The sequence below is a fragment of the Alligator mississippiensis genome, chromosome 1 (genome assembly GCF_030867095.1).
Source record: "Alligator mississippiensis isolate rAllMis1 chromosome 1, rAllMis1, whole genome shotgun sequence".
Lineage (NCBI taxonomy): Eukaryota > Metazoa > Chordata > Crocodylia > Alligatoridae > Alligator > Alligator mississippiensis.
The window spans coordinates 469,229,803-469,254,358 of NC_081824.1; the positions used below are offsets into that span (position 1 = coordinate 469,229,803).

At 46.8% G+C, this 24,556-nt stretch overlaps 1 protein-coding gene across 2 annotated transcripts in view; it reads left to right on the forward strand.

Annotated features, from left to right (window-relative positions):
• UVRAG (UV radiation resistance associated) overlaps positions 1-24,556 on the forward strand; it is a 143,590-nt gene that overhangs the window by 61,883 nt on the left and 57,151 nt on the right. For both annotated transcript variants that reach the window (XM_059722560.1, XM_014601517.3), the window contains exons 8-12: positions 1,439-1,565; positions 4,152-4,236; positions 4,771-4,858; positions 7,570-7,630; positions 9,987-10,152. In XM_059722560.1, the coding sequence (XP_059578543.1) occupies positions 1,439-1,565; positions 4,152-4,236; positions 4,771-4,858; positions 7,570-7,630; positions 9,987-10,152 (527 nt within the window). The remainder of the gene's footprint in view (positions 1-1,438; positions 1,566-4,151; positions 4,237-4,770; positions 4,859-7,569; positions 7,631-9,986; positions 10,153-24,556) is intronic.

The window sequence follows — 24,556 nt, forward strand, 5'->3', positions numbered from 1 at the left end:
CCCAGAGGCACCTGGAAGCAGGAAGAGGAAGTGATGAACAACCCTGCAGAGTCCTGCTGCTGTGATTCCGGATTGCAAATCCCAGAGACCTCAGGGGCACCAGGAAGAGGAAGCCTAGGCGGTGGAAGGGGGAGGAGCTAACAGGACTTAGCACCCCCCCTCCCCCCCCATGTGAGGCAACAGTAGGGTTTCAAGGCAGCCCAGCTGCGGGCTTCTGGTGGCTGAAGCAGGGGTAGGGAGGGGTGCGCAGGCAGTAATGAGGGCGGGAGTAGGGCTGGGGCTGGAGCTAGGGGAGGGGCAGGCGCTGCACAGCCATCAGGGCACGGGACTGGGTCGTGAGCGGCTTGTCCAGGAGGCGTGGCTCCTGCTGCTATGCACATCCCAGGAGGGGACAGGAGGTATGCACCCCCAGATCTGCGCGGGGCAGGGCAGGCTGCCACTGTGGGCTGGGGACAGGGTGGCGCAAGGCTCTTTTCTGGTTGGGGGTCGAGGATGGTTGGCGGCGGCGGCACTGGGAGGGGACTACAGCAAGAGTGAGTTCTACACTTTGTAGGAAGACTGAAGTAAAATTATGCATAAGCAACCCAAGCCAGTAGTTAGTGTGTAATAAACTGCATCAAGCAAAGTTGTCCATAGAACATGCAACAATTTTTCAGCAAAGCAAAATGCAGCCTCTAAACTGTCTAGTATAGAGGAAACTGGAATAGCGGTACAGTATTGCAGTCATTGTAAATAGAAGGAAAGAAAATGGGTAACCAGAATTTCTTCTACTAAATGTGAGTGCTAGTATCCTAAATCTTTAATATTGAGTCATAGTTTGCGCTGGTTTTATGAACCAAAATGTTGAGCCAGCAGGTGCTTTTGGAATAAACACGGATCTAAGGGAAACCTTCAGAAGAAGCTGATCTTTGAGCTCTAGCCTTACTTGTATCAGAAGTCCCATACAGGCTTGAAGTGTGAAAGATTTGGTTACAAAGAAAGGCTGCAGTTTTGAAGGTGGTTTTGCTAGTATTTGAACAAGGTTTGTTCAGAGGTTTATGTTCAACTGGCCCAGTCAGAATGCTGCAGTCTCCCTACAGACTGAAAACATCATTTGTCACATCAAAGACAAGTCGCACTTGATAGGCACCAGTTCTCAGAAATTAGCCTGTCTCTTCACTGATAATCTTTCCTTGGCTGCCCTCAAAGCATGTCCTGTCTATAAAGTTCTGTGTACATTCCTTAAAAGAAAAAAAAAGAAAGGGGGTGGGGTGGGGAGTCTTGATGAAAGTCCATGTTTTTGTTTCTCTGTAATTTGGGTATTATTTTTTGGGATCTTTCCAGCTCAGTCTTCAGCGCTGCCAAGGAATGTACATATCTTGCATCTTACTGTGTGTATTTCAAGTAGTGGTATACAGTGAAGCTTCCTTTAAACGTATTGATCACTTTATTTTCATAGAAAAAAGAAAATGAATGTTTACAGCTGAAGATCCTGGTGCTTCAGAATGAGCTTGAGAGGCAGAGAAAGGCCCTAGGCCAAGAGGAGGCCTTATTACATAAGAAACAAAATGTGTTGCATGAGAAAGGTAAGTGTAGAGATGACAGGAACCTTTCTGCTCAACATTCACAACCAAAAAAACAACCAGGCTGCTCTCTTAGCACGTGAAAATTACTAGGAAAATTCTAATTTTGAGGGGGGGTTTTTCATGTTTTTCTCCCTGCAGTTTTGTAAGCAGGTGTGATCTCTTCAGTCTCAAAAGCTTGCATTTGATTCTTTGAGGCAGTGATTGTTGAGGTTCTATGAGTTAAGAAATCCAAATACGTGGGAGTGGGATCATGTTAATCTACATGCAGCTGGAACGGTGGTAACAATAAATACTCGATATCAATCTTGCATAACAAACGTGTAGTGGAACTGCAGAGAGGTTATACCAAGAAGTATTGGGCTTAAATGGTTGAATTAAGTAAGAAACTAATTAGCAAGTTACTAAAACAACTTCACAGTGTAGCAAAGAATAATAGTATAATAAAGGCATGTCATAAATTAATATCTGGGAATGACAGTGTATTTGTTCATATTGTCATAGTGCCTAGATTCTCCTGTGATAGAGCAGGGCATATTGTGCTAGTCCCTATGCAAAGACTATTCCTATAACAAGCAGCTTGCTGTTTGAATGTTTTAATGCTGTCTGTTGGTACTACATAAATCATAATGTTTTGTGGTAGTGCTGAATACCAGTCTTTTTCCACAGATCATCAATAGGTTATGAGCTGCACAAATTTAATGGCTTGATCTCTGCTTGACATCTTGAATCCCCTTTTGATCTGTATTAAATACTTACAGATAGCTTACAAAGCCTTGACTCTCATGATGCAAATGGCAGAGCTACTTTTCTGCATAACTGAGATGAGGTATAGACTAGGGGTACTTAATCCCCAGCCTACAGGCCAAATTTGGCCTGTACAGCTGTGACATTCAGCTTGTGGGGCTTCCCATGGGTTAGTAAACTTGGTGGCTGGGGCACAGTTGCAATTCGTACAGCCACTCCTCCCCTACTGCCAAATTCCCAAGCCCTGCATGGCCCAATTGGTAATAAGCCATGCCCTCCTCCCCCGCACACAGACAGATTGGACCTACTGGCCTGATCCGGCTTGCAGAGGGATCAGGCACCACCCATCCAACCTACAGGGCAAAAAGGTGGAGCACCCCTTGAATACAGGCAGTCCTCACACTTATAGCAAGTTATGTTCCTGGAAAAGGTGCTGTAAGTCGAAAGGATGTAAGTCGAATCTGATTTTCCCATAGAAACACTATTATAATAGGGGGTTACATTCCTGACCAAGGGCCTGATGCCCAACTTTTTATAGAAATGAACATAAACACTATATTTTAAATCAACTATTTAGTTAACTATAAATGATATACACTGTACAGTACAAAGCTTTCTGAAGTGCACTGTATATTAATCAGTTAAACAGGGCAATACAGTAACTAATCACATAAAATTTTATTTAATCAGAAGGTGAAGGAAACCTTTAATCAGGGTCATGGAATTCAGAAGGGCTTCTTTGGGGAAATTTTGGGGAGACTTAGGGCCACTTGATGGCTTTTTGAGAAACTGATCCGGGCTGCCCTCTTTTTCTCATTGTAAATTTCCTTGTAGTGCCATAAGTGCAAGGATCCAGCGCCGTAAGTAATAACATGGGTGTAAATGGCGGAGCGCCGCAAGTTTGAAACGCTGTAAGTCAAGGACTGCCTGTACACAGCTGTCAGAGGAGATTTGGGCTTTGGTATTGGCTTTACTTGACCAGTGCATAGTGTGTAGGGCTGGGATGGCACTGCTTTGGACCCTTCCCCACCGTGTGCCACAAGATGCGCGTGCAGCCCCTGCCTCCGTGGAGCTGGTGCTAGGACTGCAGAGCACGACATAGATATTTGCAGCCTTCCAGCTGACTGCCACAGCCAGCCTGGGCTCTGGGGTGGGGCAGCAGGCATTGGGCAGGCTGCAAACAGCTGTGCCAGGCTCCACAGCCCTGCCACTGGCTCCGTGTTGGCGGTGGCTGCATATATACCTCCGAGTGGATGGCATGGGAGGGGCCAGGGTTGCACTGCCACAAGCCCTTTACCAGCCCTGTGCCCAGAGGCACATGTGCAGCCATCACAGGCACTGGTCTGGTGCTGGGGCTGCAGAGCCCTGTGCAGCTGTTTGCAGCCTCCCGGCTGCAGCCAGCTCGGGCTCTGGGCAGCTGCTACCTTGCAGCAGGGCTTGCAGCCTCCTGGCTGTCTGCTACAAGCAACTTGGGCTCTGTAGCTGGCAGCAGTTACCCAGAGTCCAGGCTGCTTGTGGTGGCATGCCGAGGAAAATGGCTTCATGTGCCATGCTCTGGCACGTGTATTGGGGGTTGCCATTCCCTGGTGTAGAAACTGGCTTTTCTCTTCCATGGGGAGAGAGGTGGTGGTTTCTGAAGTTCTCTTTTTCTCCCAGAGCATTTTTCTGCATACTCCATTTGCAGCATACTACAGAAAAGACATGCCTTGCCAGGGTGGAGTTGGCGCGCCAGAACTATCATCCAGTCCTGAGAAGTAGTCTAGGTTTGAATTTTGTGTTAGTCCAGAAAATAGACAATGTTGTTAATGGTTTCATATTTTTCTAATAATTTTTATTCCGTAGAAAACACTTTTAAGACTGAATACCAGAGGCTGCAAGTACATAATGAATCTCTACATGAGTTAAGAAAAGAATGCACTGCTAAGAGGTAATGGGACTTGGGGTTTCACTTGCATTTTTAAATCTTGGAGAGGAAGGGTGGTCTGGTGAACAAGACTTTCATCCAAGAATTGGGAGATCTTGATTCAGTATCTGTCTCCCCCTCGGAGTACTTGTACCCCTGAATATCTGCTTTGGTTTTTATATCCATAGACTAGTAAGTAGTGGTGTTTCCTTTCTTCTGTCTGGTTTGTAAGTTCTCTGGGGTAAAGACAGAATGTGTTTAATATTTAGGCCAGTAATCAGATCCCAGTCTTGGTTGGCCTTCAAGTACTCTTGCATTACCAAAGTACACTTAAAATACCCTTGAAATTGAGGATACATGCAATGTAGATGTAGAATGAAAACTGAAAGTGAACTGTGGCCTTTATAGCTATCCTCCCAATTGATAAAGTTATTTTGGGCTTTTTTTTTTTTTTTTTTGCTAGATGGGGGTACGATTTCTTGGGAAGGCCTGAGGGGCTTGATTCTGACACTTGCAAGGAGGTTTGAGATCACTGATGTTGTTTTCTTTTCTCTGAAGAGAGCTATTTTTGAAGACCAATGCACAGTTGACCATTCGATGCAGACAGTTGTTATCAGAGCTTTCTTATATTTACCCTGTTGATTTGGTAAGCTTGGCATTTTTTAACTCTTTAGAATCTTGCTGGTCTACAATGAACTTAGCTGACATTTTTCTGGGTAAAACTCAGTTTTCTCCCAAATACTGTTAAGATCCATGCTCATGTCAGTCCTCTTGCACACATCTTTTTCTAATGATGAGCTTGTGTGGGCAGGGTGTGTTGCAACAGAAAGGCGTAGAGCAGGGGGGTTGGCAACATTTTTGGGCAGAGTGCCAAAAACACCCACAACCCTGACGTGTAAGATTTCATAGACATTAGGTCTGGAAGGGACCTTGGAAGATCATCAAGTCCAGCCCCCTGCCCAAGAGGCAGGAAGTCAGCTGGAGTCATAGGATCCCAGCAGGATAAACATCCAAGATGCTGATGTGCCAGGGGTGGATGGTGGGAGAGCCATGAGGGGTCCGATCCTTCTTGTGGCCACGCAGGCTTGGCCCATTCCCTGCCATCTGCCCCAAGGCATGTGTGCCAAGTAGCTTTCACGTGTCATGTTTTGGCACCCATGCCAGGGGTTGCCTACCCCTGGCATGGAGTTCTCGTTTGCTAACATTTTGCCTCTGGGCCTCTCCCAGTCTTCTCATGTTTGCTTGTCCACATCTTGCCTTACCCATGCTCTTTTCCCCTGTGGCACAGCAGTTTCTTTGGGACTGCTTTGCCAACCTCCTTTTTACTCAAGCAATGAGTTTTACAGAAGACTGGATGCTTGATTTGGACTCTGAAAACATCCCTAACTTCTATCTATTCTGTGCTACAAAGTATTGCTAGAAGGACTTTGGTTTTACTGGCAAAACTGAGTGTGTTCACACCCAGAACTTCTCTGCAGTGGCAGAGCTCCCCTTTATGGCAGCATAGTTTACACTACCTCTGTGGACACAGCCTGGCGTGCCACAGCCTGGCTGCATGATCCCTTCAGCTGGTGCCTGCCTGCGGTACAGCTTTCACTGTGTTGGTGGAGCTGCACTGAGCTGCCTGAAGAATACAGCTGTGTTTATGCTGTGGCTTAATGCTGGGAGTTTCTGTAGGCTGCCCCAAGCTTTGAACCCCTTCTCCTCCCCCAACAAACGAGCTATCCCAGTCTGTGCAGGCGGCAGCTCAGTAGGTTTGTGCAAAGCTTTGGGTGCTGATTCGATTCGGAGGAGGTTCGACCCGATTTAGCGTCCGAATCTCTGAATCCGGATCGAATCAGGACCAATTAAAAGGTCCAAACCGATTCAGAGCTCTCTGAATCTTTGGAAAAGATTTGGAGAGCTTCGATGATTCAGACAGTCCCCACCTGCTACAGCAGAGAGCTGCAGCCAGACTTGGAGCTGGTGAGGGGGGGGTTGGAGGAGAGGGAAGGGGACCATGGGAGGATCACTGCCTGCCCCCCCCCCCCACCCACCCGCCATGGCTACCCCACTTGCCCCATCTCCCAGCCCTTAAAAAAAAAAAAAAAGGCCACACTCACTGGGTGCTGCCGGGTCGGGGGGTGATCCCTGCTGCTCCCACTGCCCCATGCTGCATGGGGGCCTCTGCACAAGCCTGCTGTCCCAGCCCCTGCATTGCTGTCCTGCCTGTCTGAGCTCTGGCCCTTTTTAAGGGAAAAAAAAACAAAACAAGGAAAAACCCTGGGATTCATTGCTCTTGCAGCAGCCTCAGGGGGCTTGTGCAGAACCCCTCATAAGGCGTGGGGCAGCGGATATCCCCCCGACCTGGCAGGAGCAGTGAGTCTAAGAGGTTTTCTCATGGGGGGGGGGGGGGTGTTGTGTTTTTTTGCTTGTTTTTTTTTCTCCCTTAAAGGGCTGGGGTGGCCAGGGCAGCCATTGCTGGGCTGGGAGAGCGGGCAGGGGGATGGGCCTGTGTGATTTGGCCGAATCGATTTGGGACTGATTCAAATCACCAAATCGAATCGCTGTCTCCAAATCAGCAAATCCAAAGCAAATACTAGCTGCTTCGCACAGGTCTACAGCTCAGCTCTGGCTTCAGCCCTGGGCTTGGGGCCAAAGCTAGAGCTGAGCCACCACCTGTGCTGGGCTGGCACAGCTACTCCTCGCTTAATGTCGTCGCCATGTTCTTGAAAAATGCAACTTTAAGCGAAACGATGTTAAGTGAATCCAATTACGTTGCAGTAGCTGCCTATTAGCACGCAGCGGCAAACAACGTTATAACCAAACATTGCGTGACTTTAAACGAATACGTTCTCTAATAGATCAGTGATGTGATAACGAAACAACGTTAACTGGGACGACGTTAAGTGAGAAATACCTGTACTTGAATCAAATCTCCCCCTCCCCCTTTCCCCTCAACTTCTGATTGGGGAGGGAGAAACCTCATCATGGATATGAATAAATTTCGTACCTATCTTTCTAGTTACTTAAATGACAGATACCCTGAAGCGCTAAGAATTAAATGGTTTGCCCAGGTTCAGATTTTCATTTATTGGAAACCTGCATGGGTTAATTTTCAACGCTCAGTTGTAAAAGGGCATTCCTGTCTTATTTCCAGGGGAGAAAAAAAATAAATTAAATTAATGAAATGAGGTTTCACATAATTTTTAATTTTTTCAACACTATTTTACTGATTAGTACCAATCAGTCTTTACAAAGTTTCTCTCGTTTTGCTTTTGGCATGCCTGCAGTTTTATTTGGAAAGTGTACAACTTCTGTCTTCCTCTAGATGGGCTATACATTCTCGCTTTGCATTATTTTCCTTTAAATCCACAGAACGATCAAAAGGATTACTTTGTTTGTGGAGTCAAGCTGCCTAATTCAGAAGACTTTCAAGGTAGCTGAATATTTTTTCCATATAGTACTTATGGCTTTGATACTACTGATACATACTGATCCAACCCAAAAGGGCTGCTTGCCTGTTAGGAAGCTACTTTTGAGTCCTACCTGGGAAGCACTGATATATTATTTTGGTCATGGCCATATAAAAGATTAAATTCCAAGTTCAAATTGTAATACCATAGCTAGCTGATCAGTGTGTACATTCTGGCTAAACTCTGTGTGTTTGCACAAAAATAACTTGCTGTAGCTGTCAGTAAGCTTCCCAGACTCCCTTTACATCAAGTGTACACTCTGTATAAATAGACTGACACAGGTATTGGATTTGTTGCAACTGCTACTAATCTCCACCCTTGGTAAAACAATACTTTGCCACTTATACCTATACTGCATCTTCAATACATGAACACTGATATAAGAAGTATGATGTTTGGGTTTTTTTCCCTATCTGTATACCTACCTGTCTAACAGTTGTGCAGTTAACTACACAGGCTAATTTTCAGATACTTAGACAAAAATTTAAACTACAAATTAATTAATAAAATGTATATTTTGAAACTCTTGGCTCTCAAACACTTGGTCAGTTTGCTAGGCATACTGCCTCCCAGGGGAAAATAAAAATCAATTCAAATAATCAAACATTTGGCTTTTTAAAAACATTGTAGTAGCTAATTTCTTATGCAGGTCATTTGTTCTAATTCTTGGTATATTTGAGGGTGAATTGGTAATTTGAGTTAATGTTAAAACAAAAAAAAAAAACAGATGAAATTTTATACTGAATAAATACCAATTACATTGTCTCCCAGACTACACAGCATGGTTTCAGTTTCTTAATCCTGAAGACATGCATCTTGTTTGCTAATCATTTAAAAAATGCCTTTGTGCTGATTTTATTATGACTATTTCTGATTGGCCTCCTTTTTTAGGTTGTCATAATTTATTGTTGCTCTCCAAAGATTACTGTTCTGAACAAGTTTGTCTCAGAGAATTAGTCTGGCTGCCCTGTGGATTACTGAAAATTCAGTGGAAAATATGAAATATATTGACTTACACTTGGAAAGTGTTCGTATGATTCTTGCACGTTAGCACAGATTCTTATTGGAAAATCAGACTTGAAAAAATGTGGACTCCGTGGCATCAACATTTAATTTAATAGGACCCAGGCTTGCTGCAGAGGTTAAATCCCTTTGTGCAAAATAATTCCTTGAAAAGGGACATGCATTTGAACCTTTGATGCATTAGGTATTACTGAGTATGGCATGATTTCATAGATGTCATGGGCAACATACATTAAGTGCTTTTTCTTATTCAGGTTCTTATGTTGCTCAATTTTTGTCAATTCTTCTTTCAGTGAATGTCTTTTGTCATTGAACAGCATTGGATGGCCATAGCATCTTTCCAGCTGTTCATAAATTTATGTGCATTTTTTTAGAACTAAATAAAAATCTTAATACAGCATAAGAAGTTAAAAAAAAAAAATTCTTGCAAAATGACCAACATGCTATTTTATGTAGGAAAGGGGTGGGAGTGGAGGCAGAAGAGCCATAAAAAACCTTGATTGGAGGTGAGGCTTTGCAGACAAAAATTCAGAATTTCAGGCTGAGATGTTTAGTTTTTGGAACAAATGTAAAACTTAAAAAAAATGTTGCTTTTCTGGCTACCAGGACCAGAGTTCAGGTTCTTGGGTTCTGTCTCCTTCCAACAGTTGATCTCACTAAATCTAAAAGCATGCAGGAATGCACCTTTCTCTGCTGTGAGTGTGAGGTTTGCAGAGAAATGTTGAACCCCAAAGACTTGAACTCTGTCTTCAGAATCCATTTTTATAAAAAACTTTCAGCTCAGACTTGAGCTGAAAACTCTTGCCCTGGCAGTTTGAAATGAAGTGCGTCTGGACTTTCAGGCCCAAGTCATTGCCTGCCTGATGCCACCTTTCAGCCCAACATGCAAATGATGGACTGAAGTTGACGAACGGATTTAAAGTCAAAAGTTTCTATTTATTCGTATTTAATTAGTTATTCAATCACACTTTTATTAAAGTGTTAAATACTATGTTGGAAACATAGTATCGCATCATCTCTTGTTGAACAGTTAAATATACATTCCTTTATTGAACAGTCTGTCTGGGACACGGTGACCTGAACCAGTGCCCTTAAGGTTTCTGTAAAATGCTTGCTAACTTTGCTGTTTAGTGCCCAGCTATATAGCTTTACATCTTTAAAAGCTCAGGCATAACATAAGTGATGCAGTGTGTGTGCAAGGGAATTTTCTAGGCCAAATGTTCATTAAATAAATATATGATGTTAGTAAAATTTGGCTGGGGAAAGACCATTTTTCTTTTCTTCTTCCCTTTGCAGCAAAAGACGATGGAAGCATTGCTGTTGCTCTGGGCTACACTGCTCACTTGGTCTCAATGATTTCCTATTTCTTACAAGTGCCACTCAGGTATCCCATAATTCACAAGGGCTCCAGGTCTGCAATCAAAGACAATATCAACGACAAACTGACAGAGAAAGAACGCGAGTAAGTATGTCACTTAGGCATAAGTCAAGAAGGCTGAACAACCTTGAATAAGCAAGATGCCTATAGAATAATCACATGGTGTATTCTTTCATATAGGTTATATTTTAGCATTCAGGTTAGCAGGAGAGTTTTTCCATTGTGGCGTATGGGTTTGAAATATGGGATTGGTTTGAAATGTATAGCCAACTGGTTTAAATGTCTCCGGTTTTGTTCTAATTCCATTAGTTTGAGGACCTAGGCCTGCTGTCTTCAGCAAAAAATAAAAATAAAAATTGGTAACTTCAGTTTCTAATCGTGAAACTAACACTGCCTCACAGACAGACCAGGCAGACTGCAATGAATCTGTTTTGTAGATCTTCATTTTAACCATATTCATTCATGTCAAACAGACAGCTCCCTAAACAATACATTTACTGTTTTTGCTATTTGGAATAAAATGTTACTGTAGTCTCCTCTGATATAAAATTTGATTCTAGCAGTTATTTCATGCAAGCTTAGTTTAGCTAAAGGTTGTTGGTGTTGTTGGCTTGCCTCAGCGAACTATGAAGCTAAAGCATTACCATCCACAAACTGGCACACAGCAGACAGGAAATGATCATTTATGCAAACTTGCATAAATTTTCTGTTCCTTTTTACTACCTTCAGATAACTTTTTGCATAAAGGTTGCCATTTACCTTGTCCAAATAGCAATATTAATTTGACTCTCAAGATTGATGCAAAACCTTTCAAGATGTACATCATTAATGCAAGTCTCCTTTGAAATATATACTGAGCTCATCAGTGCGCTCTGTTACAGCTGTTGGTATGTGTAAGGTAAATTTTCACATGTAATAACAGCTTGTTGGGCTAACCTAGAAGGATAATGCCATAGGAATATAGATTACATAAGAATTAGACTGAATGAAGTTTTTTTTCCTTTTACTTAAAAGTTGTAACCCTTTAAGCCCTATCCTGGCCTGCCCTTTAAATGTCACATAAACTGGCTTTAAAGGTTAAACTGATGAAGTGAAATATCCTTTATGAAATATATTCAAAAGGGGTTACTTTTGAGAGAGATCTGGATCTGAGGCCAGAAAACACTTTCATAGATTTCATAGACATTAAGGCTGGAAGGGACCTCGGAAGATCGAGTCCAGCCCACCTTCCTTGCCTTCTGTGTGATAAAGGGGTGCAGAACTTGGGCCGGTTGCTTTTGCTGGGAGCAGTAACTTTTTGAAGGGGTATCTTTCCGGAAGATGTGGTCTGCTCTAGATTTCCAAGTGTTAGATAGATTCTACCACTTCCGATGGGTTGTCCCAGTGCATCACTTTTACTTTTCTTTCTTTCTTTTTGTTTTGTCTTGCTTCTAAATGAAATAGTCTGGCTTCAGTTTCCAGCCATATGACTAGATGCCATTCTTTGCTAGATTCGTGTTTCAGTAGATCCAGGATTTTCTCCCTGTGAAGCAAAGTTAACCAAGTTACCTTGTGTCTATTGGATAAGCTAAACAGGTTGAGCTTCCTTTCGGAGGCACTTTCTCCAGCCTTGAATAACCCTTAAAAGATATCACATTTACCCAAAGAACTGCATCTCCCTTGAATAACCCTTAGCTATTTTTTTGCACTCTCTAAATTTTCAGCTTTAACGTATGGACAGCAGGACTACAAAAATCACCTTTCTGCTCACCGCTCTTATATTAATGCATCAGTAGATTGCATTGTCTTTAGCTGCAACGTTGCATTGGGAGTGTGGACAGATATTTATCCCGTTTTAAAGTGGGGGAGCAACTTATGGCTCATGAAAACTTATCAGACGATAAGTTTATTTTTTTTGGCTTGTTTTGTTTCTTTTTTTCAAACTTTTTTTCCCCTTCTGTCTCTTCCTGTCCTATAGAAGGCAACACTAAACTTCAGTAACTCATTGGCATTTCAGGGTTTACCTGCCCAGGGCAGGGGGTTGGACTTGATGATTTAATAGGTCCTTTCTGTTGCTAAAATCTATAAACAATCTGTCCCTGTTTAACTTCAATTTACCATAGGGTAGGTGTGGACAGACAAAACGTTTCACAGTGGGTTCAGCTGAACCCTGGTAAATCTTGCCTTTCATTTCTCCCTTCTCCCCGTTGTATTGTTTTGTTTCTTTGCAAAACTGGAGTCAGAGTTGACAAGCAACCAAATCCTTTTCTGAGTCACTAATATCCAAGGTACTCCCTGTTCTGCAGTATGACTCTGTTTCTTGTCCCAAATGTATAACTTTTTGGCTGCATTTTAAAATATGTTTTGTTTTGGGTCCAGCTTACCAAGGGAACCAGACAGCTCTGAATGTGCTTTGTCTTGCTCATTATTTACTTTTCAACCAATATTGCCATCCACAAATCTTAGCAGAAGCAATTTCTACATCCTGCCCCATCCTACCTGCTCTGCCCACTTCCCCCATTTCTGTGAGTTATCTGGAAGTAATTCCGCAATGGTGAGCCAAGTACTGATCCCTTATGGAAGTCTGCCAAAAAACATCCAATGTTGTCCCTCTGAGTACTTTGAGATCTGTTGCTTAGCCAGTTCTTACTCCGTTCCACGTATGCTCTAGTGATACTGTATAGCGGGGCTGTCCAACTGGCGGCCCATGCGATTAAATTGTGGCCCACAGGCTCTTGCCCAGCCTTCAGTCCCCCTATCACCCTGGCTGCAGCAGTAGCCCAAGTTGTCAGCCTCCTCTGACTTCCGTGATCTGTACCTGCCTCAGGGGCAGTGCAGGACAGCACGGCAGGGCATGGTGTGGGGAGCTCGGTGTGAGGCTAGGGCCATGCAGTTCAGTGGTTGGGGAGGGATCCTTGTGGATGTGCGCTGTAGTGGAGGTAGGGGGCAGGGGTCCATGTGGTGCAGCCTGAAGGGTGTGTGGCCTGTGGCCTTTAGAAATTGGAGAGCCCTGCTGAAGAGTGCTCTTTTTAATTGGAACATAATGCAATATTAAGTCAGTCAGCTCACAAGCATCCGTTCAGTCTACAGTTACCTTTTCAATGAAACCTGCAACTGTCTCAAGGAGTGCAATCAGGATTGTTTGACGTGACTTATTTTTTTTCCATGAATTCTATATGCCTGTCCATTGTAACTGTTAATTACATCCAGTATCAGCTTTCCCTTTTTGCTCAGAATAGATGTTTGGGCAGTAGTTACCAGGGTCATCCAGCTGCTTTTTTTGAGTGTGATGCTCTTCCAGTCTCCTAGAACTTCCCCTCTGTTCAAAGTTGTATTAAACTAACTTCAGCATGCCAGAGCTCTCTTCACCCAAAGGAAAGGACTCTTGGGTGTTAGTTTTCTGTGCCTCCTCTTCTTGGCTGTTCAATTCTTGCTGTTTGGCAATCTCACAGCAGAGAGAGTCATGAGTCGTGAGTTTCAAGTCAAACCGCCTATTGGAAGACAAGATAGATATGCACCTTTTATAGACTAATCTAGTAGCAGATCTTGTTTCTGAATATTTCCTCCCAATCACTTGCTCATCATTTTTCTCTGTTTTGGGCAAATTGGCCCTTTTAAAGCACAAAATTGTATATTGCTTAAGCCAGGGGTGGGCAGTTATTTCAGCTGGAGGGCCACTTAACAAGTTTTGGTGAGCTGTCAAGGGCTCTTTCATACACATCTTTCAGAAGACATCATTTTAACAAATTATAGGTAAAAAAAATCATATATTTAAAAAATTAAACATCTACTATAACATTTTATTTCAAAAAATAATTTTTATCCTGATTTATGTTTTTTTTTTTTGAGTAGTGAATATAAAGACAATTGCATAATAGCTCAACATCAAGGCTTACTGTTGTATAGTGTGTGGAGGGTGTGTGTGTGGTGGGGGGGGTTGTGTGAATGTATGGGAGTTGCCCATGTAGCAGAGCTTGCCCTGGCAGTGTGGTGCAGGTGTGGCCTGCTCCCCTTTTCCCCCATCATCCAGCTCATGGCTGTCCCTGCAGCACTTTGCATGGGGCCAAACCCTGCCTGCTCCCACCTGGGATAGCCCACACCATTCCTGTGCCCGGCAGGTGGCCCCTGCCAGTGAGCACAGCTGCACAGATACTGCTTGGTCCCCTCACTTCCAGTGGCTCCTGCTCCTCTTCCCCCTGCCCCTGCAGCGCTGCTCTTTGCAGCAGGCAATGTGGAGAAGCCATGGGGATGCATGCCAGGCAGCAGATGCTCAGCCAGGTGGGGGGAAGCTGTAGGCAGGTGGCTCCTTCTTCAGTGTGCAGGGCTTCAGCTACCTTCCTCCTACTTCGCCCACCCAGGACGCTAAGCAGCTACCTCTGGGTGGCTGAGTAGGTGGAAAGTGGCTGGGAGCTGGAACCCCTGTGCTGGGGCAGGAGCTGCCTGGCTGCAGCTTCACCCCACACCTAGCTGGGCATCTGCTCCCCATGTTGGCCATCACTTCCCTGCATTACCTGTTATCTGGAGCGGTGCAGCAGAGGCAGGAGGAGGAGCTGCTGGAGACAGGGGGAGCTGAGCAGTACCCAAGTGGCTGCAGCTGCACAGGGAGCAGTCTTGCCGGGAAGCTGTGTGCTGGCTGGGGCTGGGGTCAGGGCCAAGGCCAGTGCCAGGGCTGACGCAGGTGGGAGTGTGGCATGGGCTGGCCCCAGGTGGGGGCAGCTGTAGGCCAGGTCCAATCAATTGGTAAGCACCCACTGACGGGCCAGATCCAGTCAGTTGGCAGGCTGGATCTGGCCTGCAGGCTGGATTTTGCCCACCCTGGTCTAAGTTAGATAGTTTGTTAAGCAGTACAGGGTGGGGTGGCAAATCCTTCCAACCCATCTCAGCTCCTGATAGTGCTCTGCACTTTAGCAGCCTGAAACTCTATAGATTGTGCCAATTTCTAGGTTCTTATTAGAGGGAAGCAATCATATAATAATGAGTATTAACAAGGTGTGAAAACCTGAACAGGCTCTTCCTTTATTGATTAGCAGGCATGCTTAAACTAGCTTAGGGTGCCTTTTTAAATTTGAGATTGATAAGATTTGGCAAGTGATCAGTACATTTGCATAATGTAAATGGCTGTCTCATAGCTGCAGATATCCTTGGTGGTTTATGCTGTGCATATAACGTGAGCTTGTCCAGTTTTCTCTGTTAAACTAAACAGGTCATAGTTGCTAATCTCCAGGCAACAGTCTGTTTCCAATTCAGCAATTTATTTTTGTCCATCATCACTAGTTTAATTTACCTCATGTTGGATGCCAGCATCTTTTGTGTTGGAAAACTTTTGCTAACTCTTTTAAAAACTGATTCTTCGCCGACTGCGTGACACTTCCAGCGTATGCTCGTCTTGGCAAGAAATTTTTTCCCCCCATGCTTTAGGTAAGGAGTAATTCAAACAGGGAATAAGTACTAAAATGCTGTCGTTTTACAGAAGCAGACCCTCACCAGTGCCGCCTCCCAGTCTGAGCATGCAGATTGATAGGATTATAGAAGAGCAGGGTTCGAAAGGACCTTTAAAGGGCTAACCCAACCCCCTGCTCAAGGCAGGACCAGCCCTCACCTAAACCATTGCAGCCAAGTGTGTGTCCAGCCTGCTCTTGAATGTTTCCAGAGACACAGATTCTACAACCTCTCTAGGCAGCCTCTTTCCATGCTTAACACCTTCATAGTCAGGGAATTCCTCCTAATCGCCATCTTAAATTTCTTCAGCTCCAGGTTGAGGCCACTGCTCCTAGTCCTGTCTCCCATGCCAAAGAGAAAATCCCATCTCTATCCTCTGTGTAATCATCTTTCCGGTATTTGAAGGCTGTTATCCAGTCCCCCCCATAGTCTTCAGCCTTTCCTCATAAGTCCTGTCTCTTAGGCCCCTGATCATTATTGTGGCTCTGCACTGGACTCCTTCCAGTCTGTCCACATCCTTCTTGAAGTGTGGGGCCCAAAACTGGACACTGTGCTCCAGGTGAGGCCTTACTGGTGCTCGGAGAGGAAGAATCACCCTTGATTTGCAAATGACACTCCTGTTAATAAAACTCGGTATTCTGTTGGCTTTTTTTGCAACAAGAACAGCATGCTGGCTAATGTTCTGCCTGTGGTCTTTGTAACTCATATGTTCTTCTCTATGGTACAGCAGCCTAGCTAGTCATTCCCAGACCAGGGGTGGGCAAAATAAGATCATGGGCCAGATCTGGTCCTCCAAGGGATTTTATTTGGCTTGTGGCAGGTCCCTTGGCCCCATCCCACCCAGGTATGGGGGGTAGCCTGGGCCATGGCATGTGTAATCAGTCCCACTGCCCCCAGATGTGTGGTGGTGAGGGAGTGGTGTGGTGCCTGGACTTGGGTTCTGGACTTGGTATGGTGCCTGGACTCAGTGGTTCTCTGCCTGGCTGCCATTGCCAGTCCTCCTTGCACCCACTAATTGGGTGCTAGATGTAGTGGGTGGGCAGGGTCTCCTTGGAGATTGGCTTGGGATCTGTGCAGGCGGGGCACGCTTGGTTGGGTGGATGTTATGGGGTTGCGGGTGGGCGGGGAGCTGTATCCAGGAGCCGGATGGATAGGCGAGGCTGGAGCCAGGATTGTGGGGTGGTGACAGTGTGGGTCTGGGTCCTAGGCAGAACCATGATCCACTTCCCACGCGTCCCTGCGACGGGTGCTGGTTCCAGAGGCAGGGATGTGTGGGGAGCAGCTCTACCCGTCCTGGCCCCATGCTGTCACTGTGTTGTGATTGTGGCCCCAGCCCTGCCTGCCTGCCTGTCCTGCTCCTGGATGCTGCTCTCCACTCACCCATGGCCCCATCCTGTCCATCCAAACAAGCATGGCCCAGCCTGTGTGGGTCCCAGGCCAGTGCCAAGGGAGACTCTCCTCGCCCACTCCATCCCAAGCCCCCAGTGGTGGGTGCAAATCAGACAGCCTGGGGTCAGATAGGACCAAGTGCACCCCTTTCCTGTTGCTGGACTGCTCCCCTCCCACCGCCGGACCTGGAGCACTTTATCAAAACTGCTTAAGTGGCCCTGCAGCCCAAATAATTGCCCACCCCTGCCCTATATCATATTTGTGCACACAATTATTCTATCTCAAGTGCAGGACTTTGCACTTCTCATTGAATCTCAACTGATTGATTGTGGACCATTTTTTTCCAGTCTGTCCAAGTCATTCTGTCATTCTGCATCCCTGCCCTCCAGAGTATCTATAATTCCACTCCACTTAGTGTTGTCCCATCATTGAAATTTGCTAAGCATGCACGCAGTCCCATCATTCAAATCATTAATGAAGATGTGGAATGGTACCAGACCCTTGGGGAGCTGCACTTTATACCTCCTCCCACCTAAACGTTGAGCCATTGACTTCTTTTTAAGCGTGATGATCCAGTCACCTCGCACTACTTTCTGCACTTCCTTAGCTTGTTAATGAGAGTATTGTGGGTGACCAGTGCCAAAAGCGTTGTTAAAGTCGAAACATATCGCATCTGCTGCTCTTCCCCCATCCACAGAGCCTGTCAATTTGATTTCTTCCTATGATAAGTAGGGATCTACCTAAATCGCCCTGAAGCAAAGGAAAAATCACAGGCTGCTTGCAGTGTGTGGCATCATTTTCACGGTCTTTTGCGGTGGCCCCTCCCCCTACTGCTGATTGGCTATGGGGTCCTGGCAGCCTCACCTCTTGCTGATTTGGCCAAGAGGGCTGCTCATTGTATGGCCTTGCCCCTTGCTGCCTATTGGTAGAGGGGGAGGGACCACATGACAGGCAGCCCTTTCTGCCGATTTTTAGCAGCAGGTTGGACAGCCACCAACATTGCTCTCAATGATGGTGGTCCGTCCGTCTTGTGTCTCTCCTTCCCCTCCCCCACACACACACACACCCCCCCCTTCCCCCTTCCAAGTGGGCTGCATGGCTAGGCTACCGTGGCCGTGAGCCAGCATTGTATTTTTAGTAACTTGTTTCACCCCACCTCCCTCCCCCTGTGATTCTGTGCCAAAATCATGGGGATCACCATTTTCACAGGGTTCGCAGAAACCTTTTTTTGGTGGTTTCCATGAGAAAACACAAAATCGTGATTAGGGTAAATCCCTAAAGAGAAGGTGGTCAGGCATGAGTGCTCTTGGTAAATCTATGCTGAGTGTTGCTGATCCCCATTTTCTGTAGGGGTTTCATGGTAGATTCCCTCAGTACCTGCTCCGTGATCTTCCCAAATATTGATGTCAGACTGGTCTGTAGTTCCCTGGATTCTCCTTCCCCTACTTAAAAGATAGGCACAATATTTGCTGTTTTCTAGTCATCTGGATCTGCAGGTTCTCACAGAGGATAGCTAACGACTCTGAAATTAGCTCAGCCAATTCCTTCTTTTTGTGGTTCTGAATTTTTATTAGCTCCAAGCTAAGTGATGGTGCATCTAATGTAGAGTGCTACCTTCTTACTTACTGTATTTACTCAAATACAAGATGGTTTTTTTTCTTTCAGTCAGCATGGTGGGGAAGCCCCTCTTATATTTTCATATAAGGAAACCTCATTAAATACATTGTCTATCATTAAACTGCTGCCAGAAGCAGCATGTGCTTAGTAATAGAAACCAAACTATGAAGCTGATTTAAATACACATAACGCTAAGCATGACTATAAAATACATGGCCCATATTGGACAAACATGCTGATGAGGTAACGTGTGTGTGTGTGTGTGTGTGTGTGTGTGTGTGTGTGTGTCCCTTAAATAATAAAACAGGTAGCTGGTTGCCCAAGAGGGAACAAGCACTAGGCCTGGAGGTACTGCAGTACCGGGCCAGCACTTGGAGAGTCTGCTCTCACACCCTCCCTTGGTGCCAAAAATGCTTGATCTTAGCCAAAAAGCTGAGATGCTGATGGGAACTTGCCACAAGGAAAGGTTAGTGCAGTCCACCTGAGTAAGATATATGTTAGTGCCCATTGAGTGTGGGCCCTCTCGGCACTGACTCTTTTTCAAGTCCACGGTGAACCACTACACTGCATGCATTTTGACTTCCTCTTCACTCCCACAGCTGAACTGTGCCTTTCTTTCCCATTTCCAATAATTCCTGTTTCTTCACCAACCTTAAATACCTGGCAAACGTTTCACTCCTAATCCCTCTGTTGGCTGCTTTCTCAAGCTGTTGCATATGATTAGTCTGGCCCCAGAAAGAGGTGAAGCCAGACCAAAATGCCTTGCGCCTCATTTGCATAAAAAAATTTGGAGCGTCCCAGGACTCAGGACAAGAACACCTGAGCTTGGGGCTAGGTCGAGGCAGGCAATTATTTCAGGCGGAGTGCCGCTTACCCAGTTTTGGCAGGCTGTGGAGGGCTGCATGGGTAGCCCTGCCCCTTGACAGGTGCCCCACCTCCTGGACACTATCTTGAGACCAATGTCCCAATGTCGTGGGACCAGTGTCCTAGGCTCAGCACTGGTGGAGCCCAAAGCGGGGCACAGGCTGACAGGGGTCTGTGGAGCTGGGCTGGGCTGCACCAGCAGGGAGAGCGGGGAGCTGGCCCGGCTCCATAGAGCCCCTGCTGGCTGGGACCCCGCGCTCCTGCCACCCTGCTCTAGGCCCCGCTGGTGCTGGCCCCGGGGCACCGGTGTGGGCCCTGTGCTCCCACTGGCTCCCCACCCACTCTCACCCAGTGCCCCCCAGCCCCGTGGTACAGGTGGGGGGCAATGCAAAATTCTGACCCCAACCAGCCTCCCCCCCTCCCCCCCCCCACTCGCCAGCAGGGAAGAAGGTGGTGCTGAGCATGGGGAAAAGCGGCCCCATGCCCATCCCATGGCTGGCGCACCCTGCTGCAGGCACTTGCAGCCCACGTGGGGCTCTCTGGAGCAGGCACAGGCAGCCCCGCATGGGCTGCAAGCAGCTGCAGCGTGGGGCACCAGCCACACTGAGTGAGGGGCCGCTCATCCCTGTGAGTGAGGGGCTGCTTATAACCTGGCAGTGGGGCCAGGTTACAAGGTGGTGTTGAGCACAGGGGAGGGAAGCAGCCCCTCGCCTGCCCCATGCCTGGCGCCCCACACTGCAGCCGCTCACAGCTGGCCTGGGGCTGCCTGTGCCTGCTCCAGACAGCCCAGTGTGGGCTGCAAGCAGCTGCAGCACAGGGCACCGGCCATGGGGTGGGGGAGGGGCCACTTTTCTCCACGCGGGGAAGGAGCCCAGGGAAAAGCCGAGCATGGGGGGGGGGGAAGCGGCCCCTCCCCATGGCCAGCACTCCCTGCTGCAGCCACTTGCAGCCCATGCAGGGCTGTCCGGAGCAGGCACAGGCAGCCCCATGCAGGCTGCAAGCAGCTGCAGTGCGGGGCGCTGGCCATGGGGCAGGGAAGGGGCCGCTTCCCGCCCCACCGTGTGCTCCATTTTTGACGGGAACCAAGGGCAGAGAAATCTTAATTTTCTACATTTTTAGGGTGCCCGCAGACTGGATAGAATGGCCTCATGGGCCGGATCCGACCCGCAAGCCGTATTTTGCCCACCCCTGGGCTAGGTGGTGCATGAAGCAGAGGTTAGCCATTGAGAAATGTGCCAGTCTCACAGATTTTCCTAAAACACAGGGAAGAACTGCACATACATGTTCCCTGCTGCTTAATCTAAAAGACTAGCAAACTGCTGGTCAAGAATGACAGATGAATTTCAAATAACAAACGGATAGATTTTACTTTTTATATTTATTAAACAAATTTAAATATTTATAAAACTTTAAATAAAATAGGCTGAACATGTGAAGATACCAGTCCCTTCCTGCACTTGCTGTCATTCAGTGGGCTGGAGGCAGACCCGTCCATGTTGCTGCCTGGCCGCTGCCTGCATGCCTTTTTGCTGGGCAAGGGCAGGCAAGCTCTGTGCCTCGCAACAGCTACCCATGCCCTGGGGCTTCCTCCGCACGCGACCCGGGCACCTCCCTCCCTGCTTGGGGCTCAGGACGGGGCCACCACTGTTCGCCCACTGCCTCGCAGGTCTGGCCGGCTCCTGCTTTTCCTTAGCTGGCCCCTTCCTATTCCTTCCCTGCCACACTGGGCTCCTGGTGCCCTCCTGGGAGGAGCTCAGTAGAAATAACACTGGCCCCTGATTTTTTTTTCCCCAGTTCTAGAAGTTAGGATCATCCTGACATGGTCACTAAACAAATGCTAAGCTAGCAAAGACATTTACCTGAAGACACAACTGTTCTGTTTCTTATTGTTTTCAAGCTATTCACATTTTAAAGAATATTACAGACAGACAGATGGACCTGAAATGTTAAGCCATAAAGGGAGCCTGCCTAGATATACATCAGCCCTCTTTAGCAGATTCACTGACGAGTTGCCTCTTAAGAGATGGATCATGAATTGCTGTGATTGCAGGCTTTTTCACGTGAGGCATAAGGACTTCTACATCACTTCTGTGGATCACGCAGGCAACTAGAGAATTACTACCACAGCTGTTTGTAACTGTACACGAAGACTAAGTACAGACGATCAAAAAGTCTGAGGCTGAATCGATTCGGTCTTTGCAGGTTAGTCCAAGCTGCACAGAGTAAATTGAAACAGAAGTGAACACACATTTACCTCTGATTCAGAAAATGCAGCCACATGCCTGCAGTGGCTCAGGCCAGAAGCCGGGTGGCCCTAGAGTACAGCTCTCTGGCACGTAGCCAGTATGGGCTATGTGTTTGCTTCCTCTTCCTGCTGCCCCTGAGGTCTCTTGGATTTGTGGCCCAAAATCACACCAGCAGGACTCTGCAGGGTTGATTATCACTTCCTTTTCCTGCTTCCAGGTGCCTCCTCGGATTTGTAGTCCATAATTGCAGCCAGCAGTAAGTTTGAGCAGGGGAAGGAATGTTTAACCTCTGTTCCTGGTCCCAGCTGGGCTTTCCCTGAAGGGGGCAGCCCCTCTGCCCCCTGCAGACTGGGCTGCATCCCCAGCTGGGCTTGCCTCCCCCACTCCCTTGTCAGCCAGCCCTCACTGCTCCAGCTTGGGAGCAGAGAGGCGAGGCCAGCCCTGTTCTCTGGAGCAGGCAGCCCAGCCCGGCCCAGGGCTGGAAAGCATGCTGGGGGACTGATTTAACTTGAACCAGGCAGGGATCTGGGACAGAAATTACATAAACTGATTTGACCCAAATCAGTTAAGTCTGATACTACATTCAGCCAGGTTTATCTTAAACCAGTTTCAGCCATTTTGAAGCTGGTTTATGTGTACCATGCTTCTGTTACAGGTTTAAACCAGTTTCTGATGGCTTAAACCAGTTAATGCACAACTGTCCCTAGCCAAAATGATAAATACAGCAAAATACTGTTGCATGCTTCATGAATGCTCCAAGTACTCTACTGTTTGGCTTTCTTTTGATTTCCTGTGTGGCACCTAGCACAGGTGACTTAGTTGTATTACCTTCATGGGCAGTGTGAAGAATATGCTATATTCCTATAGCTGTATTCCTATATAGCTATAGGGAACATTTAGCTAGTTCTTTTTGATTTCAGAAACATGAGTGCTTGCTGGTGTTTGGGTGTGTGCGGGGGTGGGGGAGGTGTTTTTATTTACATTTCTGCAATTTTGGGACTTGAATGGCTAGAAACAACTTTCCAATAAATTTGCTCTATATTCACTAAGTTGGTGTCATTCTTCCTTATTGCCTTTAAACGTGAGCATATAATGGCACTGCTGTGAATAGCATCACTAGTCCAGTGTCTCCTGCTGCCCTTAAATCCACTCTAAATTTCTGCCTCTGCATTTCGGTGCTTTGCCAATCCTCCCACTGGTGCACCTGCACGCACTAATGTGAAAACTGCGGTCACTATTTAAACGTCACTTTGCAATCTGCAACCACAAAATGTGGGAGGATGTAGCCTTGACGAGCTGTGGGAGACCAGCTGTTCTGCTCTGTTCCTATGTGTGTTCTGGGGGCTTCACTGTATAACCGATGGCACCAAATAATTGCAGCACTGTTTCATAGTCATACAAGTAACCGGGCAGTTGGAGCACCTTGGCAAGAATGAAGACAGTCACGAGGGGAATACTGTTCTGTTTATAATTACCAGTTGGCCCAGTCAGTTTTTCCTGTCTGTGTTACTATGAATGGTGTAATAAAATCTGACTCAATTTATCACAGCAGAAACACACAAAAACTATAGTTTGGTTTATTCATTAAGCACTTGCTAGGCACAAAATGTGGTTACAAAATCAGTAGCTACCGTATTTACTTGATACCAAGGCAAATTTTTTTTATTGCCCCATTTAACATGGGGGGGGGGCAGGAAAAGCCCCTTGTCTTGGAATTGAGTCGGAGGTAGCAGGCAGTGGCTATGGCTGTATCTCTGGCCCTTACTCCAAGCCTGGGTTGGGGCCAGATCTGCAATTGCTGCCTGCCTTCCCTCTTCCCTGCACCCTGTGCCTCTCTCCATCATTCGTCCCCCAACCCTGTCTCTCTTCTCCCCTGTTGCTTATGCACCTTTTGCTCTGGCACAGGCAGGCTCCATCAGCACTGCAGCCTAGAGCACAGAGCACATGCCACTTAAGCCACTAGGGACTGTATTAGTCTTAAGTCAGTGGTGCTCCGCCTCCAGTCTGGGGGGCTGTGTCATTTGGCCCCCAAAGCTTCCTCTGGATCCATAAATTTGGTGGTGAGAGAGCTCCAACTGCAGCTTTCAGAGGTGTAGCAGATTTTTGGATCTGTGGGTAGCCCCATGGGCTGGATGACACTAGTCCTGTGCACCAGATTGCACCCGCAGGCCAGTCCACACATGCTAAGCCCGCGCTGGATCCAGTCCATAGACTGACACAACCCAAGGGATCTGGCCTGCAGATTACCCCCAGCAAGGCCAGAAGGTTGAACATCACTGGTCTAAGTCACAGCTGAGATTCCTTAACGTGTACAGCACCAGCCACGCTGTCAGTCTGGGGAAAAGAACTCATGGGTATGGCTTTTTCCATACCATGCAGTGAAACCATTTTTGAATGACCTGTTATAGAATCATAGGAGATGAGGGTTGGAAGGGATCTCGGGAGGTCACATCTAGTCCAACCCCCTGCTACAAGCAGGACCATCCTCAACTAGATCATCCCAGACGAGCCTTTTTCTATCCAAGTCTTAAAAACTTTTGAGGATGGAGAGTCTGTAACCCCTCTGGGTAGCCTGTTCCAGGGCTTCACTACCCTCCTAGTGAGAGAGTTCTTCCTAATATCTAACCAGATTTCCCTTGCTGCAACTTGAACCCATTGCTCCTTGTTCTCTCATCTACCCCCACTGAGAACAGTCCAGCTCCATCTTCTTCTGAACCCTCCTTCAGGGAGTTAAAGGCTGCTATTAAATTCCCCCTCAGTCTCCTCTTCTCCAGACTCAATAAGCCCAGTTCAGAGTTGGTCGGGTTGGAAGGGACCTGAGCAGATCATCAAGTCTGACCCCCTGCCATGGCAGGAAAAAGTACTGGGGTCAAACGACCCCGGTGAGGTGTTCATCCAGCCTCCTGTTAAAGACCTCCAGGGTAGGAGCCAGCACCACTTCTCTTGGAAGTTGG